The sequence below is a fragment of the Papio anubis genome, chromosome X, assembly GCF_008728515.1.
Source record: "Papio anubis isolate 15944 chromosome X, Panubis1.0, whole genome shotgun sequence".
NCBI classification, from domain to species: domain Eukaryota; kingdom Metazoa; phylum Chordata; class Mammalia; order Primates; family Cercopithecidae; genus Papio; species Papio anubis.
In genome coordinates, this window is record NC_044996.1 from 128,703,264 (window position 1) to 128,729,985 (window position 26,722).

The 26,722-nt window shown below is 42.4% G+C and overlaps 1 protein-coding gene across 3 annotated transcripts; it reads left to right on the plus strand.

Moving 5' to 3' along the window:
• Nucleotides 1-26,611, plus strand: RBBP7 (RB binding protein 7, chromatin remodeling factor). 3 transcript variants are annotated; one of them, XM_003917456.3, is made up of 12 exons: nt 1-412; nt 1,227-1,371; nt 7,829-7,974; nt 12,110-12,283; nt 13,294-13,409; nt 17,113-17,273; nt 18,091-18,217; nt 18,328-18,405; nt 18,832-18,908; nt 21,647-21,704; nt 25,008-25,118; nt 26,161-26,611. In XM_003917456.3, exons 1-12 carry the CDS (start codon nt 397-399, stop codon nt 26,227-26,229), a joined length of 1,278 nt encoding a protein of 425 aa, XP_003917505.1. In that variant the 5' UTR covers nt 1-396; the 3' UTR covers nt 26,230-26,611. The 3 variants fall into 3 exon arrangements, with proteins under 3 accessions (XP_003917505.1, XP_003917506.1, XP_021788828.1); XM_003917457.3 differs by lacking the exon at nt 1-412 and adding an exon at nt 569-952; XM_021933136.1 differs by lacking the exons at nt 1-412; nt 18,328-18,405 and adding an exon at nt 569-952.
• Nucleotides 26,612-26,722: the final 111 nt, after the last annotated feature.

Consider the following 26,722-nt stretch of genomic DNA (forward strand, 5'->3'; position numbering starts at 1 on the left):
ACGCCGCGTGAAACCCGCCCGCCGCGCGTCATTGGTCGCGGCGCTGGAGCCGTTGGCTCCCAGACCCGCCTCGCCGCCTCCTCTCACTTTTCCCAGGGCGGATGCGCCTGCGCTTAGCTGCCTGGGCGGGCTGGGAGGCGCGGGTTGAAAAGTCTCGTTCCAAGTTTGGAGAGAGAGAGAAGAGCGCCTCAGACCTCGGTACCCGCGAGCGGGGAGGAGGCAGGAAACAAGGACGCGGCGTCTGGGGAGCACCCAGGCAGCAAGACTGGGCCCGGGCTTTCGACCGCGGGGAGTGTGTGACGCGTTTGGGAAAGGCAGGAGCGCCAGTGGTCGGGCTGCTCTTGGCTAACGAGGGGAGTCCGAGGCGGCGGCGAGGGGCGAACGACCCGACGCAAGATGGCGAGTAAAGAGAGTAAGAGGCCCTGCGGGGCGGCGCGCGCCGGGGCCGCGGGGGGCGGCGGGCGCGCGAGGCCGCGGCACGCGCCGGCGAAAGGCGCGAATTGGCGTGCGGAGCAGGGGGCGGGGCCGGGCGCGAGGCTGGGCGCGCGCCTCGAGGGGCCTGCGCGGGACGGGACCGCCGTGCCGAGGGCTCCGAGCACTTCCGGAGCCGGGCGCGGGGCCGAGGGCTGGGCCCCCCTCTTCTCTTCCCTCCTCCAGCGGCTGCGCTCCCTCCGGCGCCCTCGGCCCCGGGGCGGAGGCGGCCGCCGCCGCCGGGAAGCGAGCGCCGCGGCTCCTTCTACGCGCGCGCGTTGACCGCCTCGGGGTCGCGGCCCTTGTCCGGGGGTTGCTGGAGCCCTCAGGCCTATGGCTGCCGAGGCGGGTGTCGTGGGAGCTGGGGCCTCCCCTGATGGGGATTGGAGGGACCAGGCCTGTGGGCTTCTGGTACACGTGCAGTTGTCTTCCCGAGTGGGTCGCGCAGCCCCTGTACGTACAGGTCGTCATCTTAGAACAGGTGCGAACAGCTGTAACAGGGTAAACAATTTCCATGTCCGTGTAATTGACTACCCAACATGGTATACGCAGAGGGTATTGATCTCAACGGAAAAAAAGAGGCTTCGTGGTTGGTAGTATTTTCTTCACCTTCTGGAAGAGCAGTTAGTTGTCCGTGTCCAAATTAGAGGTAAAAGGAAAGAGTACATGAGGTGTGGCCATCTTGAGGTGACCTCCAATTTCTGACTTCGATCCATCTCAGCCACTTAATTGTGTGGGCTTTCTCCAAATTTCAGTGTTTGAAGATACTGTGGAGGAGCGTGTCATCAATGAAGAATATAAAATCTGGAAGAAGAATACACCGTTTCTGTATGACCTGGTTATGACCCATGCTCTTCAGTGGCCCAGTCTTACCGTTCAGTGGCTTCCTGAAGTGACTAAGTAAGGGTTTCTGGCAACTTTTTTTTTTTTTTTGCTTAAATTTAACTGTCGTTCTGAATTTCCTAGTTTTGGCGTTTTATACCTAGAACATAAGTATGTAATCAGCCCTTGCATGGGGTGGCAGGTGGTTTTTATTTTCAAAACTTAACGTGATTTATGGGATGATTTCTGGCGTATAGTGTGGTGGTAAAAGGGGAGAAAGAATCGTTGTGAGATTAATGGTATTTGGAGGAAACACTGAATGTATTTGACAGTTCCTGAGCTCGAATGTAGAGCAGCATCTCTCTGGGCCCAAACGAATGCGTTTCTTTAAAACTTTATTGAAAAAGAGAATATTTACAGAAAAGTTCACACATCATAAGTGTTGTATGGCTTCATAAATTTTTGCAAAGTGAACACACGTAACAGTCACCCAAGATAAATACATTTTAATTGGTAAAGGCAAAAATACCTTGTCAACAATTGACCAAAGAAAAGATGTTATCGGCTTATGGAATACACTTTGAGATTGCCGTTAGTCTTCATAAGAGTATTCTTTTCTGTTAGATCTACGGTTTCTCTGGTAATAATTGCTGGCATTTATTGAGCACTCAACAGGGCCTGGCACATCTGAAGAATCTACGTCTTGTTGTTGTAATCCTCACAGTAGTACTATGCTGTAGGTAATTTTCATTATCTTTGTTTTACTGATAGGGGAACTGGGAGTGAGCGTTTAAGTGCCATCCCAAGATCACACAGCTGGTCCCTGCGTTAGTCTGGCTTTCTCATTCACTTGAACCTTTTTTAGTAGGAACTTGACCATGTACTTTTTTTTTTTTTTTTTTTTTTTTGAGACGGAGTCTCGCGCTGTGTCACCCAGGCTGGAGTGCAGTGGCGCGATCTCGGCTCACTGCAAGCTCCGCCTCCCAGGTTCAGGCCATTCTCCTGCCTCAGCCTCCGAGTAGCTGGGACTACAGGCACCAGCCACCACGCCCGGCTAGTTTTTTTTTGTATTTTTAGTAGAGACGGGGTTTCACCATGTTAGCCAGGATGGTCTCGATCTCCTGACCTCGTGATCCGCCCGTCTCGGCCTCCCAAAGTGCTGGGATTACAGGCTTGAGCCACCGCGCCCGGCCGACCATGTACTTTTAAAGTGTATTAAATATGGGGCCAGGCACAGTGGCTTATACTCCTGTAATCCTAGCGCTTTGGAAGGTTAGCTTGAGCTCAGGAGTTCAAGGCTGCAGTGAGCCATGATTGCGCCACTGCATTCCAGCTTAGCCAACAGAGTGAGACCCTGTCTTCCAAAGAAACAACAAAAAAGCATCTTAAATTTGGGTGTTGTGGGCATATAATTTAAAGAGGATTAAATGAAACTCTAACGTAAAAAGAGGATTTTGCAACAAGTTATAAAAATTATGCTAATTTTGGCTGGGCGCGGTGGCTCACGCCTGTAATCCTAGCACTTTGGGAGGCCGAGGCAGGTGGATTGCCTGAGCTCAGGAGTTCGAAACCAGCCCAGGCAACACGGTGAAACCCTGTTTCTACTAAAATACAAAAAAAAAAAAATTAGCCGGGCGTGGCAGCGTGTGCCTGTAGTCTCAGCTACAGGCTACAGGGAGGCTGAGGCAGAAGAATTGCTTGAACCTGGGAGGCGGAGGTTGCAGTGAGCCAAGATCGCACTACTGCACTCCGGCCTGAGCGAGAGCGAGACTCTATCTCTTAAAAATAAAAATAATAATTACAATAATAATCTAATTGTATATAAAACTGCTCTTACAATGGCTAGGTTCTCCATATGCAAACATTGATTTCCATACAGATAGGAATTTCCACTGGGCTTCCCAAAAATCTAAATGTAAATGTACAGATGTGGGAAGAGTAGAGAAGAACTAAGTGATGGACACTTGGAAGCATTGACGTTTACAGTCACCTTTGAACAGATTGAAAACTAGATTAAGCATCGTATGCCCAGGGGTATTCAAGTTCTGGTTTGAGCATTGTGTGCAGTTGCCTCTTCCGTCTGTTAAGCAGATTTAAAATGTATTAACTAAATTTACCTTTTGGGGGATCTTTTTGACCCACTGTAACATAATGGAAAACAGCAGGGACTTTAAACTTAGAGACCTGGGTTAGAATCATGCCCCTGCTTCTTCTTAGCTTTGTGAACTGGGGCCGTGTTGTCTGGGCTGTAAATGGAGATGTTGGTCGTACTGACTACCTACATTTGAGGGAATTAAATGAGATCATGCATGTTAAAGTGCCTGGTGCAGCATAAGTACACAGTAAGTGGTGACTGACGCTGATTCTCCCACCCCTTCCTGTTCAGAAATAATTTGTCAGGATTGAAATAGCTCTGTTTCTTCATTTGGATTTCAATGGAAGCTACTTGCTGAAGTTTTTTTTTTTTAAATGTTACCTATAATATGTAATACTTAGGAATGTAACAGAAAATGCTTTAATTAAATTATTTAATATGTATCATGGTGTTCTTTGTATACAAAGCTGTTGTGGGATTGAGTTGTGGGACGTGCAGTGCCTTAGAGAATGTAAGAAAATGCCAAGCAGCCTGCATTCTTGGATGTTGAGGATTGCTGTGTGGTGCTTTGCAGGGTTCAGTTAGGGGTATAAAGGGACTGTGTTTTATCACCATACAGAACAGTAAAAATGTTGACTGTTCCTCAGTGTCTGACTCTGAGGAACAAGACCCTGCTCCACCTCATAAGCTTTTCTTCTGCCGACTTACAACATGCTTCATAACGATTACTTGGACTTTCTGAGCTATTGTCCTTCAGTTTAGTTAGGTAATTGCCCAAATAATTGATTTGGCTTGCTTTTTTTTTTTTTTTTTTTTTTTTTTTTTGAGACAGAGCAAGACTCTGTCTCCCAGGCTGGAGTGCAGTGGCACCATCTTGGCTCACTGCGCCCTCCACCTCCCAGGTTCAAGCGTTTCTCCTGCCTCAACCTCCTGAGCAGCTGGGATTACAGGTGTGTACCACCACAACCAGCTAATTTTTGTATTTTTAGTAAAGACAGCGTTTCACCATGTTAGTCAGGCTGGTCTCAAACTCCTGACCTCATGATCTACCCACCTCAGCCTCCCAGAATGCTGGGATTACAATTGTTGATTTGACTTTTAAAAGGTTTTATTTAGATATCTCTAAGAAAATTTTTTTTTTTAATTAGGTAGTTATTTCATATCTCTTGTTGAATAATGTTTTAAATATATTGAGACTAAGTTATTGTCTATCTAAAAAGCTTTGTAGTTTTTCAAATTCAGGAAGTACAAAAGGATGTAGAGTGAAGAATAAGTCCCCTTTCCACATCCCTTACTGTCCTACTTCCTTTCCCCAGTCATTGTTTTCAATTTCCTAACCCATCCTTGCCAGCGTGTAAAAGTGCATACCTGTATCTTCATTTTTTATGGTAGCAAGTTCTTCACTTGAGTTTGTCAGTAAGAGTACATATTGGAGATTTTCCTGTCAGCATGCTTGGATATGCTTGTTCTTTTCAAGGGTGCCATAGAATTTTGTTTATAGATACACTGTGTAATATATGATACCAGTTCGTTACTGATGGATGTTTAGTAATTTTCAGTCTTTTTGCTGCTATAAACAATACTGCTGAGAATAATCTTGTAATAGGCCATATTTATGTGATGCTTGGCTAAATTTCCTAGTGGTAGTTACTGGGGTCAGAGGATTCTGCACTGAAAATGAATAGGCTCTCTTAACCATTAGTGTTTCTGCAGCCTTTAAATACATCCAGTATTGGAGGAAAGTAGTGTCATATTGATTAGTTTAGGAAAACAGGCTGTGTTTTAGTGATGGAGGTGAAAGGATTTCTAGTAAAAAGAAAAGTCCTCATATGATGATCAAGTTGGGGAAAACTGGAATAATTAAATTTGAGTCCGGAGGGATTTTTAAGCTCCTCCAGTCCATCTTGGGACAGTGTTCATTAGAAAGGGCCTATGATAAACTGACCTATCTACCTGTAATTTTTTACCTGTGAGTCTCAGTTTTCTTGCTTAACTCCACAAAAAACAAGTCACTTTTTTCCTTTGATGTCAGTCCCGGCATTGCTTTGTGGTGCCTTCTTTCTCTCAAGCATTCTTATTTCTCTTTTTAAATATTTACTTTTTTTTTTTTTTTTTTTTTGTTGAGGGATTTTTTCTTTGTTTCCCAGACTGGTTTTTTTGTTTTTTTTTTTTTTTTAGACAGGATCTTGCTATGTTGCCCAGACTGGACATGAACTCCTAGGCTTAAGCAGTCCTCCCTAGTAGCTGGTACTGTGGGTGCACAGCACTGTACCTGGCTTACCCTTTCATTTTAAGCCACTATTCCCTGTAAAGGTTTGATTTCTGTCCAAGTCCTCATAAAGTATGTTGGTTTTACTGGTTAAAAATAAGTGGGCAAGCCAGATGTGGTGGCACACATCTGTAGTCCCAGCTACTGAAGAGGTTGATGCAGGAGGATCAATTTGAGCCCAAGAGTTGGAGACCAGCCTGGGCAACATAGGGAGACCTTGTCTCTTAAAAAAAAAAAAAAAAAGTGGGGGCGGGGGCACATGGGCTCATGTGCATTGCCCCCTACACGCATATAAAGACCACCTAAGATGGAATTAATTACTTTTTTGGTAGCCACATCATATTCTTGGCCCACTGTGCATGTATCAATCAAGACCCATGTCGTCGTCGTCGTCATTTTTTTTTTTTTTTTTTTTGAGACTGAGTTTCACTCTTGTTGCTCAGGCTGGAGTGCAGTGGTGTGATCTTGGCTCACTGCAAGCTCCGCCTCCCAGGTTAAAGTGATCCTCCTGCCTCAGCCTCCTGAGTAGCTGGGATTACAGGCATGTGCCACCATGCCCGGCTAATTTTGTATTTTTAGTAGAGACGGGATTTCTCCATGTTGGACAGGCTGGTCTCAAACTCCCAACCTCAGGTGATCTGCCTGCCTTGGCCTCCCAAAGTGCTGGGATTACAAGCATGAGCCACCGCGCCCAGGTGTCTTTTTTTCAAACACGTTGCTATTGCTTAGTCATGGCTGCCTTACTCTCTTCTTGGGGGAGTGTGTGTGTGTGCGCGTGCGCGCGCGCTTGTGTCTGTCTGTGCACGCACTTTTTTACTGTAAGCCAAATCTTGGTAAAATTGCATCTTGTGTTTTCTTTTTTTTTTTTTTCTTTTGAGATGGAGTCTCGCTCTGTTGCCTAGGCTGGAGTGCAGTGGAACGATCTCGGCTCACTGCAAGCTCCGCCTTGCAGGTTCACTCCATTCTCCCACCTCAGCCTCCCAAGTAGCTGGGACTACAGGTGCCCACCACCACACCTGGCTAATTTTTTGTATTTTAGTAGAGACGGGGTTTCATTGTGTTAGCCAGGATGGTTTCAGTCTCCTGACCTCGTGATCCGCCCGCTTCAGCCTCCCAAAGTGCTGGATTACAGGCGTGAGCCACCGCGCCCGGCCTTGTATTTTCTTAAGTTATTACTAAATTACTTGTCTAGAAGTAACCTTCAATCTTTTTAGGAAAAAAAAAACAAAAAACAAAAAAAACATTGAGTCCTTCGTGCAGCTGAAATTTAGAAACAGATAAATGGCCTAGCTTGTCTTGTGTTGGGGCCTAGAGCCCTACTTCTCAGTCCTCTTCATTGAAATGGGACCATGGAGCACAGTTGAAAATTGTGTTCTAGATAATACAAATGGGGAAGCCTTTTTGATAGATACTGATGCAAAAAAATCACTGCTTGGACCAAGGTGCCAAGAGGTTTGGGCAAGTTCTTCAGCCTCAAGGTGAGTTTCCACAGAACAAGGTAACAAAGATGCCTCAGTAAAATTGAGAATGTTCGTTTCATAAACTTAGGTATCATAAACATCAAGGAGTTCACATCATGCCATTTGCACTTATAGCCTGTTTTATTCAGTGAAGAAACTGAGGCCCCAGGGAGGTTGTGTTTTAAGCAATTGCATTTTAGTTTGATCCAGGATTTAAGCTGTTTTTTTGATTCAGTACTTTCTGTCCATACTATCTTGTAGAATTTCTTATTGGGAAATAGGAAACATCTAGTGTGTAAGATATTTTTAGGTGGGAAGAAGATTTCTTTAGGTGGGAAGTTGTGATTTATGAGTGTGGGGATTGTTGGTGGATTCCTGTGTAGATGTTTGTCTGTGTTATACTGAGTTGGGCCTGCCTTCCCCAGAGTGCTGCTCTATAAAAGGTAGTGTTCACATTGATAATTGAGGCACAGGAGGATGGGTCTTTGAGAAAGAAGCAAGCCCTCTGCATATTGTAGCTAGAATATTTTCTTATATTTGCATATGTGGGGATTGTAAAGTTGGTAACCAGAGGGGGAGAAGATACACAGTTGATGCTAAGTATATATTTGCTAAAGAAATTTGAATGTATTTTGAGGGAACTAGACTGAATTTGTTAGCAACTGGAGATTTCTTGTCAGATCAGTGTGACTTATTTTCTTTCTTAAACAGACCGGAAGGAAAAGATTATGCCCTTCATTGGCTAGTGCTGGGGACTCATACGTCTGATGAACAGAATCATCTGGTGGTTGCTCGAGTACATATTCCCAATGATGATGCGCAGTTTGATGCTTCCCATTGTGACAGTGACAAGGGTGGTAGGTATATCATATATTCCAATATTGATGTCAAAGGGAAAATGTCTCTTTCAAAGCATATGCTATTAAAACTATACTATTAGCTGTTGGCCCAGTAATTTAACTTCTAGGACTTTATCCTACAGAACTACTCACCTACATGTGCGCAAGGATTTTAGCCATAATTGCATAATTGAAAAATTAGGATCAACCTTGTAACCCAGATGTTGGTTCATAGAAAGTTGGTTAAGCACATGGTATGTTTGAAATACTACTCAGCAATTAAGAAGAAAGAAAGGCCAGGTGCCATAGCTCATACCTATAATCCCAGCACTTGGGGAGGCCGAGGTGGGAGGATTGCTTGAGTTCAGGAGTTCAAGCCCAGTCTGAAAAACACAGACCTCGTTTCTACCAAAATTTCAAAAAAAATTTTTTTTTAATTAGAAAAATCTGTACACACTGGTATAGGAAGGTATTCAAGATAAATTAAGTGAATAACTGCTATGTGTAATTAAGATATTCCTCTTTGGTAGAAGTAATATGTGTTGGTGTGTGCAGTGGGTATTTTTTTGTTTGAGGAGAGTGGCAGTAGTGGTAGGGTTAATTTAGGAATCTCTTGGCTTTTTTTTTTTTTTAATTTAGTCAAACACATACTCTCCTGTTTTTGGTATTCCCATGACCACCCCAAGTTTGGTGATTTCGCTAGGACTCCCAAGAGCAAATTATACTTGTGGCTAAAGTTTGTTACGGTAAAGAACACAAAACAAAAGCAGCAGGGAAAAGATGTACATCGGCAAGCTCAGGGAGGTCTGGCACAAGTCTTGTCCAAGGCCACACAGGATGTGCTTTCTCTCTGGCAGCAAACTGCAGGGACATGTGTGAAATATCTCTGCTCAGGGAAGCCTGTTTGGGTCTTGGGGTCTGAGGTTTTCTTGGGGGACTAGTTACATAGGCATATCCTGCTGACAACCAGCCACGGCGACTGAAACTTGAGGACCCCAGTAATACAAACTGAGGACCCAGTAATAAAAGAAGGTATGTATCAATCTTGATATCTGCAAAGTAAACCTGACAAACTGGTACAACGTGGTCCATTGCTCCAGGTGCACACCACAGAATCATCAGTTCATCAGTGACAGAAAGAACATTCTGAGGTGCATGTTCCCAGGAGCTTGCCAAGGGTCAGTAATGGGGTCCCAGTGTTCCTCAGAGACTCCAGGGCTAAGCACCCAGACTGCTGTATTAACTCTCTCTTCACAGTCCCAAATAGCTTAATGCCGTTAGCATTTTCTAATACGTGCCTTAGGGGGTTTTTTTTTATTGAAAATAAAATACTGGCCAGGCACAGTGGCTCACACCCATAGTCCCAACACTTTGGGAGGCCAAGGCAGGAGGAACGCTTGAGCCCAGGAGTTTAAGACCACTCAGGGCACACAGTGAGACATTGTCTCTATCAAAAAATAGATTAAAAACTAGCCATGTGTGGTGGCGCATGCCTATAGTCCTAGCTACTTGGGAGGCTGAGGATCTCTTGAGCCCAGGAGTTCGAAGCTGTAGTGAGCTAGGATCACACCACTGCACTCCACCCTGAACAACAGAGCAAGATCCTGTCTCAAAAATATTACATTCTCTAGTGTAGCGAAACTGCTGGGTTGTATGGTGTATTCATTGTCAACTTCATAGAAAACTGTTCTCCAAAGTGATTCACCCAGTTTACCCCTCCCACAATTTATCGTTCATTCCCCGACAACTGTATGCATTATTTCTTTAAATATTGGGAGTTTTTTGTGTTTTGTTTTTGTTTGTTATGAGGCAGGGTCTCGCTCTGTTGCCCAGGCTGGAGTGCAGTGGTGCGATCTCGGCTCACTACAACCTCCACCTCTGGGGTTCAAGTGATTCTCATGCCTCAGCCTCGAGAGTAGCCAGGATTACAGGCGCCCACCAACACGCCCAGCTAATTTTTGTGTTTTTAGTAGAGACTGAGTTTTGTCATGTTGGCCAGGCTGGTCTCAAACTCCTGGCCTCAAGTGATTCGCCTGCCTAAACTTCCCAAAGTGCTGGAATTACAGGCATGAGCCACCACTCCCGGCCTGAATATATTGTAATCAGAAATTTTTAAATGGCTTTTAGCCCTGAAGTATGTATTTACTGGGCTTGCAGTTTAACAGTCTCTGCATAACGATACTAATATACTATTAAAATCTTAAAGTTACACATCCAGTGTATTCTAAAAAGTAGCTGAAATAATTTAATACCTTTGTTAATATTCAGTTTACGTTTATGTGTGTGTGTGTGTGTGTGTATATATATATATATATGTATTTTTTTTTTTTTTTTTTTTTTTTTTGAGACAAAGTCTTGCTCTTTCACCCAGGCTGGAGTGCAGTGGTGCGATCTCGGCTCACTGCAACCTCTGCTTCCTGGGTTCAAGTGATTTCCCGAGTAGCTGGGACTACAGGCGCCCGCCACCACAGCCAGCTAATTTTTTGTATTTTTAGTTAGGGACAAGGTTTCACATTGTTAGCCAGGATGGTCTTGATCTCCTGACCTTGTGATCCGCCCGCCTCAGCCTCCCAAAGTGCTGGGATTACAGGTGTGAGCCACTGCGCCTGGCCAATATTCAGTTATATTTTTTAATGGATGTGATCATTAAGACAGTGACTTCAAAATTTTAAGTTTGAGAAAACAAAACTCTTGTGTTCAAAGTAAATCCTACTTGGAAGCGCCCCTCCCCCCCTTTTTTTTGGAGAGCTCTTCAGGTTGTTTTAGCTAAAGGAATCAGGAAACTTCAGTATCTTTGTAGCAGAAGGGTTAGAGCCACTGGAGTCCATGCAATGGGATGTTGAAGGTCAAAGTGAAGCAGGTTTGGAGCAGTCTCAGGAGGCAGGAGACTATTGGATCAGGAGGGGTCTTAGCATGCTGAGGCACACTTCTTCCATTGACACCATGGAACAGAAGGTGCTACGAGGAAAAATGGTCCTTTTGCATGTTGTCACGTGAGAGTAGTGGGTAAAGGAGTTTTGAAGTAATCGTGGATTTGAGATACGGTTTTTTCAGCCGCACTGCAATAGTAAGCTATGTTTGCTTCAGAGAGAACAACTAGATACTAATATTAAGACATGAAAGCCAATGTTCATTAAGCATTCCACATAGAAGGAGCTGCCTGGAACTGAGAAATGGTTTGCTCCTTTTGGTGGTTGCTCCAGGCCCCGGTCTGTTTTACTTACCAGCCTGGCTCCAGTAGGCATTTGTGTTAGTTGTCCCTGACCTGAGACATAGGGTGAGCTAAAATGGAATGTGCAAAGAAAAGGCAATATAGGTCAGGAAGAATAACACAATTGTAGTGTGAACTCTCCTATCTTTTTAAGCCTCAGCAACTAATTCAAGTTTTTTATCTATGAGCACAAAAAAGAATGTTCTTGTTTGCTGTATTTGCTTAGATATTCTCTATTTGTATTCTTTCTGCTAATATGTTGCTACTTCTTGGAAGTTACTGTGCTTTTTATATGGCTTTGTTACTTTACAAGGCCTTTTTCATGATTATTTAATACTACAGTCTTATTCACACACCAGATGGGCGGAGAGGTAAACCTTGGCATTGCACTAGCAGTTAAACCAAGGATGCTAGCAGGGCCAACGTATGTGTGTTTAGGGACAGGTAGAGGTTAGCATGGGTTTCACACTGATTTGAGGATGCTTCTGACTTTAGACTCAAAGGGTGTTCATACTCCTGAGGGTTAAAACTTTTCCTGTTTTGATGAATCCTAAAATAAGATGCTAAATCAGTGCAGCACTTCCAGTGAGTTGTATTTGAACTAAAAAGCTGTTGGTCTGCTTATTATATGGTTATTTGAAATTTCAGTGAATAACTGTATCATCTTCATAACTGAAAGAGGACAGTTGTTTTAGATCCAAGGTGGAACTGAATTAAGTTGCATAAGGCAGCTACCAATGTTTTCCAGTGCAAATGGGCTTTAAGAATAAATTGATGTGGCAAATGAACCCACATTTTTGGATTTTCTCTATGCATGTCTCTGTCTTTGGCTTGTCAATTTGTGTTGTATTCTGCCAGGTCAAAATCTGTTGGGTTGATTGAACTAAGTAATTTGTGAATTTTAATCCTGAGTGTGTGTGTGTTTCTTTCTCCTCACATTAGAATTTGGTGGCTTTGGTTCTGTAACAGGAAAAATTGAATGTGAAATTAAAATCAATCATGAAGGAGAAGTAAACCGTGCTCGTTACATGCCGCAGAATCCTCACATCATTGCTACAAAAACACCATCTTCTGATGTGTTGGTTTTTGACTATACAAAACACCCTGCTAAACCAGGTACGTAATAATAAAGTCAGGTCATTACTTGAGCAGTTTTCTTGATTCAAACTGGTAATGTTTTTAAGTCAAAGTAGCATACTTTGTAATATTTAAAGGTTTAAAAATTGCTTTGGGGGGGTCCCATAACCATCCTCAAGTTCAGGGATTTGCCAGAACTGCCTAAAAGCAGCTTATACTAACAGCTAAAGTTTATTACAGCAAAGGATCCAGAGCAAAAGTAGGAAGAAAAAGATATACATCAGGGGAAGTCCAGAGAGGTTAGCTACAGGTGTCTGAGTCCTTCCCATCCAGGGTCACGTGGGACATACTTTGTCTCTAGCAGCAAAGCATAGGAACATGTGCCAAATGTCTCTACCCAGGGCAGCCCATTTGAGTTTCAGAATCTGGGATTTTTGTGGAGGTCTGTTGGCATGGGCACATCCTGTTCTATGACCAGCCATGGTAACAAAATTGAGAACCCCAATAGTGAAGCCAAATACATTGTGAATCTTGCTAAACAGTCCTACAAGTCTTGACAGGTTCCTATGGCATACCCCCCTGCTCTGGGCTTACACAACTTTACCAGTCAGTGACGTGAAGAACTTTCTGAGGGTCACATTCCCAGGGGTTGGCTAAGGGTCATTTATGGTTGCAGGCTACCCTAGAGGCATGCAAGGACTGAGCAACCAGACCTGCTGTGTTAGAAATATTTCTAAAAAATTGGGGAGTTGGGGGGATAGGGTTACCACTGCCCAAATTTGTAGGATAGCTATAGTTTTTAGTATTTTTGTGTTGGGGATAATACTAGGTTTTCCAAAGAAACCAATCGTTTAATGGTCATGAGGCTCAATTTGCATTGGGTATTAAGAACGAAGCAAAGAGAACAGCTTTTTAAAGTGGTTATGGGTCAGACCAGATCTTGTTCATGTGCAATTGCTGTAATGGCTCACTCAATGAAGGAGTGAGAATTTATTCTCACCACTTCTGATAAACAGAGAACAACTTAATGTTTTTTCATCTTTTCGTAGACCCAAGTGGAGAATGTAATCCTGATCTCAGGTTAAGAGGTCACCAGAAGGAAGGCTATGGTCTCTCCTGGAATTCGAATTTGAGTGGACATCTCCTAAGTGCATCTGATGACCATGTGAGAAACGTAGTCTTTGTAATTTGTTCATATAGTGAGAGCTGATGTGTCACAGCTGTACTGAAGGAGTGCTATATAGATGAAAGGTTTTCTAAGATAATACTGCTGATTATTGTGGTAACATTCCCCCAGGACTTAGAGACATGGTTTTCATACTGTCCTGTATGAGTCTTCGGATTCCACAAAGCTCTTTTGAAGTAGCCTTAGGATGGAGGGAGCATAGGCAAAAGGCCTCCCATTATTTAAAAGATGATCCTCCAGGCCCTTATAATGGAAACTCTAGAATGTTTGTGGGACCTGATTAATATAAAGTATTTTTTAAGTGTACAATTCAGTGGGTTTTAGTATATTCACAAAAGTGCACAACTATCACCACCAATTCTAGAATGTTTTCGCTCTCTGAAAGAGAAATTCCATACCCATTAAGCAGTGACTCCCCACTCATTCGCTGCCTTCCCCCAGCTCCTGGTAAGCACTAGTTTATTTTCTGTCTCTATAGAGTTATCTGTTCTTGATATTTCATATAAATGAAATCATGTATGTAGCCTTTTCTGTTTGGCTTCTTTCACTTAGCATAATGTTCTCAAGTAACATTACTTACATTCCATTCCTTTTTATGGATGAACAATATTCCACTGTATGGATATACCACAGTTCACTTATTTGTCAGTCAGTGAACCATTTGAGTTCTTTCTACTTTTGGGCTACTTTGAATTATGTTATGAACATTTGTTTACAAGTTTTTATGTGGATATATGTTTTCATTTCTCTTGGATATTTACCTAGGAGTGGAATTACTGGATCATATGGTATCTCTGTTTAATTTTTTGAAGAACTACCAAACTATTTTCCAAAGTGGCTGTCCATTTTACATTTCCACAAGCAATGTACAAATGTTCCAGTTTCTCTACATCCTCACCAATGCTTGTCTTTTTTATTATAGCTATCCTAGTGTGTGTAAAGTGGTATCTCCTGGGGTTTTTTTGTTTTTGTTTTTGTTTTGAGATGGAGTCTGTCTCTGTCACCCAGGCTGGAGTATAGTGGCACGATCTCAGCTCACTGCAACCTCCACCTCCCGGGTCCAAGCAATTCTTCTGCCTTAGCCTCCCAAGTAGCTGAGATTACAGGCATGCGCCATGAAGCCCAGCTAATTTTTGTACTTTCAGTAAGAGACAGGGTTCCACCATGTTGGCCATGCTGGTCTTGAACTCCTGGGCTCAAGCAATCCTCCTGCCTTGGCCTCCCAAAGTGCTGGGATTACAGGCATGAGTCACTACACCTGGCTCATTGTGGTTTTAATTTGCATTTCCCTGACAACTAATGATGAGCATCTTTTCTTGTACTTGCCATTTGCATATCTCCTTTGGAGAAATAGATGTTCAAATTATTTGCCCATATTTTAATTTTGTCTTTTTATTGTCAAGTTATAAGAGTTTCTTATGTATTCTAGGTATAAGTCCCTCTGATTTTCAAAAATTTTTTCCCATTCTGTTGGTTGTCTTTTCACTTTTTTAGACAGGGTCTTGCTCTGTCGCCCAGGCTAAAGCGCAGTGGCTCAGTCTTGGCTCATTGCAACCTCCACCTCTCCAGCTCAAGTGGCTATCTACCTCAGCCTCTCAAGTAGCTGGTACTACAGGCGCCCACCACCACCCCAGCAAATTTTTGTATTTTTTGTAGAGATGGAGTTTTGCCATATTGCCCAAACTGGTCTTGAACTCTCGGGCTCAAGTGATCCACCCTCCTTGGCCTCCCAAAGACCTGGGATTACAGGCTTTCTGAAAGGATGCTTCCCTCAAAGTGTATATGAGATGGTTTCCCAAGTAGGGAAAGTGGACTGTACTCATTAACCCAATTACTAGTACCTTTTGAAGAGACCAGGCTGGGAATTTGGTAGTAGTAATAATAGCTGACATTTACCAGGGGCTCCCCCCATGCCAAGCATCATGCTAATCTTGCCAGGTCCTTCTGAGTCGGTGTGAATGGCAGCAGTGCCACATGTTCCTTTCTCTTCAGTTTACGTACATTGAGTGTCTTCATGTGTAAGTAACAACAGAGACTTGAGGGCATATGTATTGTGTAAAAAAAAGTTTTGTTACTGGGAAAATAGCCATTACTGGGAAATAACTTTGTTACAGAAAGTCCTTCATGTGGCTGGGCACAGTGGCTCATGCCTGGAATCCCAGCACTTTGGGAGGCCGAGGCGGGTGGATCACCTGAAGTCAGGAGTGTAAGACCAGCCTGGCCAACATGGTTAAACTCCGTCTCTACTGAAAATACAAAAATATTGGCATGGTGGCACACACCTGTAATCCCATCTACTCGGGAGGCTGAGGCAGGAGGATTGCTTGAACCCGGGAGGTGGAGGTTGCAGTGAGCCCAGATTGTGCCATTGCATTCCAGTCTGGGTAAGAGAGCGAGACTTCGTCTAAAAAAAAAAAAAAAAAGAAAAGAAACTCTTTCTTGTAAGAAAGTGATTTAATAAAAAGAGATGAAGCCTTTTCATGGTCACGTGCTCTGAATTTTAAAAAACAAAAAACAAAACATGAAGCCCATACCAGTGTCAGTGGAACTATAGTGCTAATATACCTTCATGGGATTATTTCTTATTAACCATTGAATGAGAATCGTTGCCCTATACCTTGCAATATTTTTTCATTAAAAACTTAAGACTTTCCTCTTAATTCTTTCTGTGATAGGATGTCAAGGCCCACATGAGACCTCCTTATTTGTGGGCTGCTGTGACCTTTGAGGCCCAAGCAAGGCCCCATGGCCCCTCCTTGGACTCTGCTGATGCTTCAAGGAGCATATCATTGGGGATCTGTCTGTGGGCCCCAGGCCTTGACCTCTCAGAGTAGACTAGTAGAGATTTCTGGCCCAGTGTCATTTACCTGTCACATCTCCTGATATTTATGGTGGTTTCTGCCATGAAGTGAAAGACTTGTCCATGAGGCTTTTGCTATGTGAGAGGCACAGTTTAATTTTAATTCCCAGTCTTCCCATCCCAGTGTAAACTTTTAGGATGTGCATTTGTGTTCAGTAGATGCTGAGCGCCGGGCTCTTGGTGATTTGTTGTGTTGTCTAAGTGAATTTGGGGTACTTGAATGTCTGAATGTATGTAGGTAGAAACTCCAGCGTCAGTGTCCTTGCCTGCCACCGTACTCAGTCTCCCCTCCCCCTCATTACAGTGGAGTTTCCTTTTCCTCTGCACCTCACATGGAGGCTGCACCCACATACTCTTCTGTTTGCTTATATTTTCTCTCTTGTGTTTACCTCAAACTTTTATATAGTTGAATAGTTTTGTTTGTAATGAAATTATTTTAAATAAGATGTTAGCATTTAAATTCAATCTCTTGGCCGGGCACAGTGTCTCACACCTGTAGTCCCAGCACTTTGGGAGGCCAAGGCAGGTGGATCACTTGAGGTGAGGAGTTTTCAAGACCAGCCTGGCCAACATGGTGAGACCCCCGTCTCTACTGAAAATACAAAAAAAATGAGCCAGGCCTGGTGGCTTGCACCTGTTATCCCAGCTACTCAGGAGGCTGAGGCAGGAGAATCGCTTGAGCCTGGAAGACGGAGGCTGCAGTGAGCCGAGATCGCACTACTGTGCTCCAGCCTGGGTGACAGACTGAGACACTGTCTCGAGGGGGGGAAAAATAGTCTCTTATAGCCCTTGTTCTTTTTTTTTTCTCTGCTTCTCTCTTAGACTGTCTGTCTATGGGATATAAACGCAGGACCAAAAGAAGGCAAAATTGTGGATGCTAAAGCGATCTTTACTGGCCACTCAGCTGTTGTAGAGGATGTGGCCTGGCACCTGCTGCACGAGTCATTGTTTGGATCTGTTGCTGATGATCAGAAACTTATGATGTAAGGTGGAAAGTTCAGTGGGATCTTGTTAAATGGGTGACCTGAATGACCATCAGTGATTGCTGCAGGCTGTAGTTTGATTATTTTTTTTTAAGTTATGGCTTTAAAAAAACGGCTTTAGGTAGCTTACTCCTGTAATCCCAACACCTTGGGAAGCTGAGGCAGAAGGATTGCTTGAGACCAGGAGTGTGAGACTCCGTCTCTACACAAAATTTAAAAACAAAAAATTAGCTAGGTATGATAGTGTGCACCTGTAGTCCTAGCTACTCAGGAGGCTGAAGTGGGAGGATTGCTTATTACTTAGAAAAAAAAAAAAAAATAGGTATGGACATGTGAAGGAACATACTTGGTGTGGTGGTAAATATCAAGATTGGAATCCAGAGTGATGCCAGTTGGAGGTCAGGGAGGAAAATGATTGCATCAAGGTATGGCCACAGGGCTTCATTCACCTATAATCTTATAAACAAATAACCTGAGGCAAATGTGACAAAATACTGGGCATTTGTCAAAACCAGTTGTAGGTATCAGATTGTTAACATTATTCTCTACATAGTCTGTATTTTGTGTATGCTTGAAGTAGCTGGTAATTAAAATAGGAATCTAATTTTAAAAACAGGACTAACAGCCCTAGCTTGTTCTCTGTAGGTTTTGAATGTATCATTTAGTGGTCAAGGTCTGAATCACCAGCTGTGTGGTTGGTTTCCTCATGAAGGGGCTCACATAGTGGAGCTAGTTGTGGAGTGTAGTGACAGTGACGTGGGGCCAAATGTGAGTGTGTCCTCCCTGGGTGCTGTGTGACTTTACCTTTGTGTTTTAGATGGGACACCAGGTCCAATACCACCTCCAAGCCGAGCCACTTGGTGGATGCGCACACTGCCGAAGTCAACTGCCTCTCATTCAATCCCTACAGCGAATTTATTCTAGCCACTGGCTCTGCGGATAAGGTTTTGCATTATTTGGTGTTTATAAAACCCAGTTCTCTTGCGCTTTAATCAGATATTTGAAAATTCTTAGGTAAAGCATAGAAATCATTTTCACTTGTTATTTTTTTTAGACCGTAGCTTTATGGGATCTGCGTAACTTAAAATTAAAACTCCATACCTTCGAATCTCATAAAGATGAAATTTTCCAGGTATGTGACAGTTTTCTGGTGTGTGTATGTCAAGAAATGAAATCCAGGGATTCATCAGTTAAGCTATACCAGACTGGTGGGTCCACTATTAAAAAAAATGCCTTGTCCATGGTTACATGGAGATATTCATAGGGTAAGGTACACCTTATTGAAGAATTAAAAAGCTTGTGGGATGGTTATGGGGTTGAATAAATTTATTGAAATCCCAGGCTGAGTTCCTCAGTGCTGGGGAGTGCAGCCTTCCTGAGGACAGGATGGAGCTGAGCCCTTTCAGAGCACTTGAAAGTCCGGGACAAGAGAGTGAGGACATCAGGCCAAGGATAAGATCATAGAGCGCAAGATGGGATAATACAAGATTAAAACAGCAGCCACAAACCTAGCAGCGGATGATTCTTTAAATACATTTTCAAAATTATCTATTACTAGGTCCACTGGTCTCCACATAATGAAACTATTCTGGCTTCAAGTGGTACTGACCGCCGCCTGAATGTGTGGGATTTAAGGTAACTTACAGTCCCGTGACAAGATACTGCATAAATATGCTCATCTGGCAAGTTACATAGTAATTCATAAACTAGAAAAGCAATTTGGTAATCCCCCTTCAAGAAACCTAATATTAAAGAAACTTTTAAGTATCTTCCTAAAGAGTCTTTGTTTTGTAAAATGGAAGTGAAGCAGCAAATGAACTATAAAATAAATTTCTCTGGTGTGAGTTTTGTCTCTTAATATTCAGGCATGAAGGTGTATGTGTCTGGCTGTTTTTGCATTCAAATGACTATTTAAAACACTTGAGAGATCAAGATGTTAGCTATTTTATGTCTCACTGGATCTCATAGTACGTGTAGGCAGGACTGTTTATTCTGAGTTTTTGTACCATTTACTTTGCTTTCAGTGATTCATTCTGCAGATGTGCACTCCCGCTGTGGGTTGTGTAACTGCCAGGGAGACCTTTGTGAAGGGGACAAGGACAGCCCAAGCTGTCAGAGAGCTTATGTTCTCTGGGGCCTCATTGTATAAAGAGTTTCTCCCAATTTTTAAAAGTTCCTTTACTTCAGCTTGCTGTTCTAAGAATTTTAGACTCCTTTACTTTTTTCATCTGAGCCTTTACAACTTAATAAAGTTGCTCAGTGACATACTTCTCCATAAGATGTCATCTTAAGTTTAAATCGTTAAATTACCAAAAAATAACTTATTTTCTGCTTGTATTAAATATATTGCTTTGAAGTGGACTGAATTTAGTACAGGTTGAGTATCCCTTATCCAAAATACTTGGAATAAGAAGTGTTTGGGATTTTGGAATTTTTAGGATTTCGGAATATTTGCATTATACTTAACTGGTTGAGCATCTCAAATCTGAACTGAAAGTCCAAATTATTCTTCTTCTGCCTTTTTTTTTTTTTTTTTTTTTTTTTTTTTTTTTGAGACTGAATCTTGCTCTATCACGCAGGCTGGAGTGCAGTGGCACAATCTTGGCTCACTGTAACCTCGTCTCCCAGGTTCAAGCGGTTTTCGTGCCTCAGCTTCCTGAGGAGCTGGGTCTACAGGCACTGCCACAGCCACCATGCCCGGTTTTGTATTTTTTACTTTAAAAAAAAAAAAAAAAAAGGCTTTGCCATATTGGCCAGCCTGGTCTCAAACTCCTGACCCCAAGTGATTCTCCCGCCTTGGCCTCCCAAAGTGCTGGGATTACAGGCATGAGTCATTGCACTCGGTGTGAAAGTCCAAATTCTGAGTGTTGTGTGGTGCTTAAAGTTTTGGATTTTGTAACATTTTGGATTTGGGATCCTCAACCTGTATATTAAAACCAAGGCTACCTTAATTACAGAGGCAGTAATCCTCAGTATATAGAAGAGACACTGGAGAATAAAATGCTTGTATATAAAACTTAAAATAACTAATATTCAGGATTCTGATGGAGCAAACTCTTGCCGTGATAAATACTTGAAGATGTAGAAAACCTTTAAAGCAGACAGTTCGGGGCATTGTATTTGATTTAAAAACAATTTTAGTAGTAAAATTAAAAAACCTAAATCAAAACTATAAAGAGGTTGTATGAAGTGTACAGTAAGGTTTGGAAGTCTGATGCCCTGACAACTGAATTGCCCCTGAAGGTGCCAATAATTTGTGACCATTGTGTGTAATTTCTTATTACAATTATTTCTTAGCTTGTTTAATATTAAAATTACATTAGATAGGGGGCCAGGCATAGCGGCTTATGTCTATAATCCCGGTACTTTGTGAGGCTGAAGCAGGAGGATCGCTTGAACCCAGGAGTTCGAAACCAGCCTGGGCAACATAGACCCTGTCTCTACAAAAAATTTAAAAATATTAGATAAAATTTGGGATTAAAATGGGTGAGTGTTAGCAACTGTACTGACAGGTGGAAGAGAAATATAACTGTCTAGCAATCCCACAGGTTTGAGATTGTTTGGTTAATTTTATGGGAAGGAAAAAAATGTCTCACTTGGAGGGCTGGGTTTTGTTTTTTAGCAGTTGTTACTAGTAAAGTCTTTGGGTTAGGTAAAAGGATAGGGCTGATACTGATATATAAAGAGTGATTTCACTGTTGAGCACTGGCAAATTCTACAAATTGAAGTTTTTAAGAGAAAAACCTTAAAAACCTTTCCTTGGCTTACACATTGCGTAAAGTTTTATTGCCATATCTTTAGACAGATCTATAGTACTGATATGTAATTATATTTTACTCCTGGGATGCAAAAGGCTTTGAGTGAAGTATAGGGATTACACGTCAGTTCATGTGTAGATTTTTTTAACTATACATTTCACCTTTTAGTTCTAAGGCAATAAATAGTTAAAATAATGAAGGGATTTTGAGTTGTTTATTATTGACAATAATTCCTCATTCTGCAGCTTTAATTATGAACAACTCTAACTTTTAATTTCCAGAAAGTAAACATTCCACCCTTACACGAAATATAAACAGTAGCCAGGTGTGGTGAGGCCGAGGCGAGAGGATCGCTTTTGAGCCCAGGAGTTCAAGGCTCTAGTGCACAGTGATCGTGCCTGTGAATGAATAGCCACTGCACTGCAGCCTGGGAAACAGAGAGGCCATGTCTCTAAGGAAAAAGAAAAAAAACCTAATTGATTGTAGTATAGAAATAAGTTATTTTTGTGAGTGTGTTTGTGTTTTAAGATTACTTTCTGGGCTGATACTGGTTTAGCAGATGTTCGTGCTACAAGAATGTCACTGATGAAAGCATTATATTCTTTATTCTTACAGTAAAATTGGGGAAGAACAATCAGCAGAAGATGCAGAAGATGGGCCTCCAGAACTCCTGGTACGCATTGGCTTATAGAAGATGAAATGCCATATGCAGATTGGATTGCCATTGATCCGTTTATTTCGAGAATGAGTCACAACTTCGAATTCTAGCTCTTGCAGATGGTTTCAAAATGGAGGTCCTGAAGGTTATTGCGATTGGGCTTTGACATTTATCAAAAATAGTAAATGGTGCCCAGTAGGTTTTTATGAATGTTTCACTGGGAATGGTTTGAGGTCCTGGAAAATAGTGTGTAGTGATTTCTCACTGATTTCAACTCTGGTATTTGTGATGGTTTGGGGATGGGGAGTGAGTATAACTGCTATTCAGTTGGCAATACTTAACATTTCCTAACAGTATAGAAAAAATTTTAAATGCTTTTTAAGTTTCCTGTCCAGAAAAGGAGGGCTTTCTCGATCTTGATGCTAGCAAAGCCCACTACCTCCCTCCCATGCCCAATTGAAGCACATGCATCTCCTTGGCCCTTTGAAAGCTTATATGGTGGTATCTGCCCATCCTCATTCTTCCCGTCTGAGTCCTTCAGTGCTCACTTCGTCATTTTTCTGTGAAACATTGCCGGATTTAGCAATGGTTCCTTGTCCTTGCTCTGAATCTAACATTTGTCTCCTCCTATCATTTGGCAGATAGTCACTCATCACTCTTGTCATTTATGATTTTAGTTCTAATGCCAGTACTCATTTTTGGCACACTTGTACTTTGTCCATGAGTTTTATTTATTTTTTGTCTGAACCTATGGATTATATTGAATGTCCACACATTTTCAAAGGTAAAGAAAGCCCTTGAGAGCAAGCCCTGCATACAGAAGATGTTCACTAAGCCCACCTTGTAAGAATGCCCCAGTCCCTTTTGTTTTGATGACAGCTTTGCTGAGATATAATTTATATACTACACAGTTCACCTCTTTAAAGTGTACAGTTCAGTGGGGAGGGGGTGTTCTTGGGTTTTGGGGGATTTTTTTCCTCCTTTTTTTGTTCTTGAAGGCAGTGGTTTTTAGTATATTCATAGACTTGTACAACCATCACCACAAATCAATTCTAGAACATTATTCATACCCTCCAAAAGAAACTGTGGCTATCACCTCTGAATTCGCTTCTTCCTCCAGCCCTTGGCAACTACTACGAGACTTTCTGGCACTATAGGTTTGGGCTATTCTAGATATTTCATGTAAATGTGACTTTTGTCTTTTGGGACTGATTCTTTCACATAGTACAGTGTTTTCAAGGTCTCCAGCAATTTTTTTAGGGAGAAAGGAAAGCGTATTACTTTGTATATTATGGCTCTGCGACAATTCCAAGGTGCTTGAGAAAAAACACTAGGATTTTGTTTTTCACAAGAGAGCTTGAAATCAAGGGACATTTGAGAGAATTAAACTGGGCCTGGGCATGGTGGCTCCTGCCTGGAATCCCAGCACTTTGGGAGGCCAAGGTAGGTGGATCACGTGGGCCCAAAAGTTCAAGACCAGGCTGGGAAACATGGCAAAACCCTGTCTCTACCAAAAAAAAAAAAACATAAATTAAAATTAGCCAGGCGTGGTGGCGTGTGCCTATAGTCCCAGCTACTCGGGAGACTGAGGTAGGAGAAACCTGAGCCCGGGGAAGTTGAGGCTGCAGTGAGCCACGATGACACCACTGCACTCCAGCCTGAGCAATGGGAGTGAGACCCGGTCCCAAAAAGAAAGTAGTGAACTATTCCACCAGTATGCTTTGATAACTCCTGTATGTATTCTAAGCCCCAGTGATCTTAAAATATATTCACTTGTGTACCCCTTAAGAGTACTCGCTTTGTCACCCAGGCTGGAGTGCAGTGGCATGATCTCAGCTCACTGCAACCTCCGACTCCCGGGTTCAAGCGATTCTCCTGCCTCAGCCTCCCGAGTAGCTGAGACTACAGGTGCACACCACCGTGTCCAGCTAATTTTAGTATTTTTAGTAGAGATGGGGTTTCACCATGTTGGCCAGCATGGTCTCGGTCTCTTGACCTCATGATCCACCTGTGTCAGCCTCCCAAAGTGGTGGGATTACAGGCATGAGCCACTGCACCCAGCCAATATATTCACTTGTGTACCCCTTAAGAGTACTTTAAAAAGCTGTTTACCTCTTTTTTTTTTTTTTTTTTTTTTTTTAAGTTAAGGTCTGGTTCTGTCACCCAGGCTGGAGTGCAGTGGCGCAGTCTTAGCTCACTCAACCTCCACCTCCCAGTTTCAACCTCCTCCTCCCAGTTTGTAGCTGGGACTACAGGCACACCCCACCACGCCCGGCTAATTTTCATATTTTTTGTAGACAGGGTTTTGTCATGTTGCCCAGGCTGGTCTTGAACTCCTGAGCCTGAGCCATCCGCCTGCCTTGGCCTCCCAAAGTGCTGGGATTACAGGCGTTGAGTTTTACACAGCCCCACCTCATATTTTTAACCTGATAAGATTATTCGGTAAAATAGATATATTGCATAAGACATAGTTGTCGGCAGGCAGGGACCTCATTGTCAAACTAGAGTCAAATCAGACTTTGTCAGAAAGTGTGATGTCCCAATTCCAAGCAATGTATTTAATACTATCCTTGTGAAGAACTGTTTAAGTCTTAATTCTAAGATAAATAAGGCATAGTGCCTTCCCACGAGGTTGTCTCTTTCAGGGAACAACTGCTTTCTTCAGAATTGTTTAGCAAAGCTGTCTCACCTTAGGCATAACTTATGAGGGACTATCTGGAGCTATGCTTTTGGAGCCAGGGATTTTCTTTCACCCTGGTGCTGTTTGTGTACCTTGGAAAGATGGGCAAGAAGTATGCCTATCTTAAGTGCAGAGGGGAAGAACCAGAAGACTCCTCAGGCCCCTTGTATAATAGAAGAGTATGTTACATGGCATATAATGGATTGATTACCTTAGATATTTGCACGTAACTGTATATGAGCAAATGATGCTGGATTAATGTTCATCATAATCAGTATGGAAATGGCATTTTGATTATATAGGAAAATATCCTCATTCTTAAGGGATGCAGGCTGAAGTCTTCAGCCATTTCATTGTATAGGCACGTGGATAAAGCATCGGTTATGCTATTAGTACTTGTTGAATCTAGGTAAAAGGTATACAGGTATCCATTGTACTATATTCTGTCACCTTTTCTGGAGGTTTGGAAATTTGCAAAACAGGTATAAATAGATTACTGAGCCTGTACCACCCTCTCTTCAAAACCAGACAGCACCCACCCCCAGTTGAAATACTGATGCTCTAAAGACTTTTTAAAATCTTTATTAGGATTAACAGGAGAGTATATGAAACCAAAGTTTTTTTTGTTCTTGTAACAGTTTATTCATGGAGGACACACTGCTAAGATTTCAGATTTTAGCTGGAACCCCAATGAGCCTTGGGTCATTTGCTCAGTGTCTGAGGATAACATCATGCAGATATGGCAAATGGTGAGTTAAAATGTTTTTCTTGAATGACTATCTTGTAGAGATTTACTAGTTACATAATGTAATGTAATGTAATGAAGTTATTTCGAATATGTAGGTGCATATTATGCCAAACATTTACAGAAACAGTTTAAAAGAACTTTTTCCATTTCAACAATACAATCTTTAGTCCCATATGGTGCTTCGTCCACTGTTTGCTATTTGTAGCACCTGTCAGTTCAGGAGAAATCTCTGCATCTGCACTGATTTTCATTGTTGTTGCGCTCTTCATACACTGGAGTCTTGGCATCGCTGCTCTGTCTCCAGTGTCTGTTCTGTGTGGTAGATATGAGGCATACGGGAAGGAGATGTCAAGGCATTCAAATGACACCAAGTTCTCTGAGGATGAGCACTGAGTACTTGACATTTCTAAGGTGTTAACTGAGACTTCCATAACATCTGGGCTACCACTTCCTCTAAACGATGCTTGAAGTGCTTTTGGAAAACATCTCTTATGAACAGTGATTGAAATTAGTGCATGGATAGGTGGCTAAGTATACATGTGGAATTACACACTGGCAAATAATTTTTCAAAATACTGGCTAGCCTGCCATTTCCTTATTGAAGCTTTTAGAAAGAAATGTAAAAGTGAAGGCCGGGCGCGGTGGCTCAAGCCTGTAATCCCAGCACTTTGGGAGGCCGAGGCGGGCGGATCACGAGGTCAGGAGATCGAGACCATCCTGGCTAACATGGTGAAACCCCGTCTCTACTAAAAATACAAAAAAACTAGCCGGGCGTGGTGGCGGGCGCCTGTAGTCCCAGCTACTCGGAGGCTGAGGCAGGAGAATGGCCTGAACCTGGGAGGCGGAGCTTGCAGTGAGCCGAGATCGCGCCACTGCACTCCAGCCTGGGTGACACAGCGCGAGACTCCGTCTCAAAAAAAAAAAAAAAAAAAGGTAAAAGTGAAACTAGTAAGTTTTAAATAGATTAAATTTTTAGTTTTTAGATGACCTTGTGAAAACCATAGGGAGTTTTTACACCTATGAATTTATTTGGTTATCTCCAGGCTGAAAATATTTACAACGATGAAGAGTCAGATGTCACGACATCCGAACTGGAGGGACAAGGATCTTAAACCCAAAGTACGAGAGATGTTTCTGTTGAATGTAATGCTACATGAATGCTTGATTTGTCAAGCGCCAAAAAGGCATTGTATAGTAGGAAATGTAAGTGGGTTGGCTTATGGCTTCTTTATCCTCTGATTCTAGCACTTTCAAGTGAGCTGTTGCGTACTGTATCATATTGTAGCTATTAGGGAAGAGAAGAATGTTACTTAAGAAAGAACATCATTGATTTTAAATACAAGTAGCAGGGTATTGCCTTTGATTCAACTGTTTTAAGTCCTCATTTTCTCAAACTAAGTGCTTGCTGTTCCCAAATATGCAAGAATAACTTTTACACTTTTTCCTTCCAACACTTCTTGATTGGCTTTGCAGAAATAAAGTTTTAAAATAAAACTTGTGTTTTTTTAGAAGCTTGGTGGGGGGGGGGGGGGGGGGGGTCTACTTTTTGAGTAGAAATGGGTAAAATGGTACCTTTGGACTTATACAGTTAAGGCCACATGGATA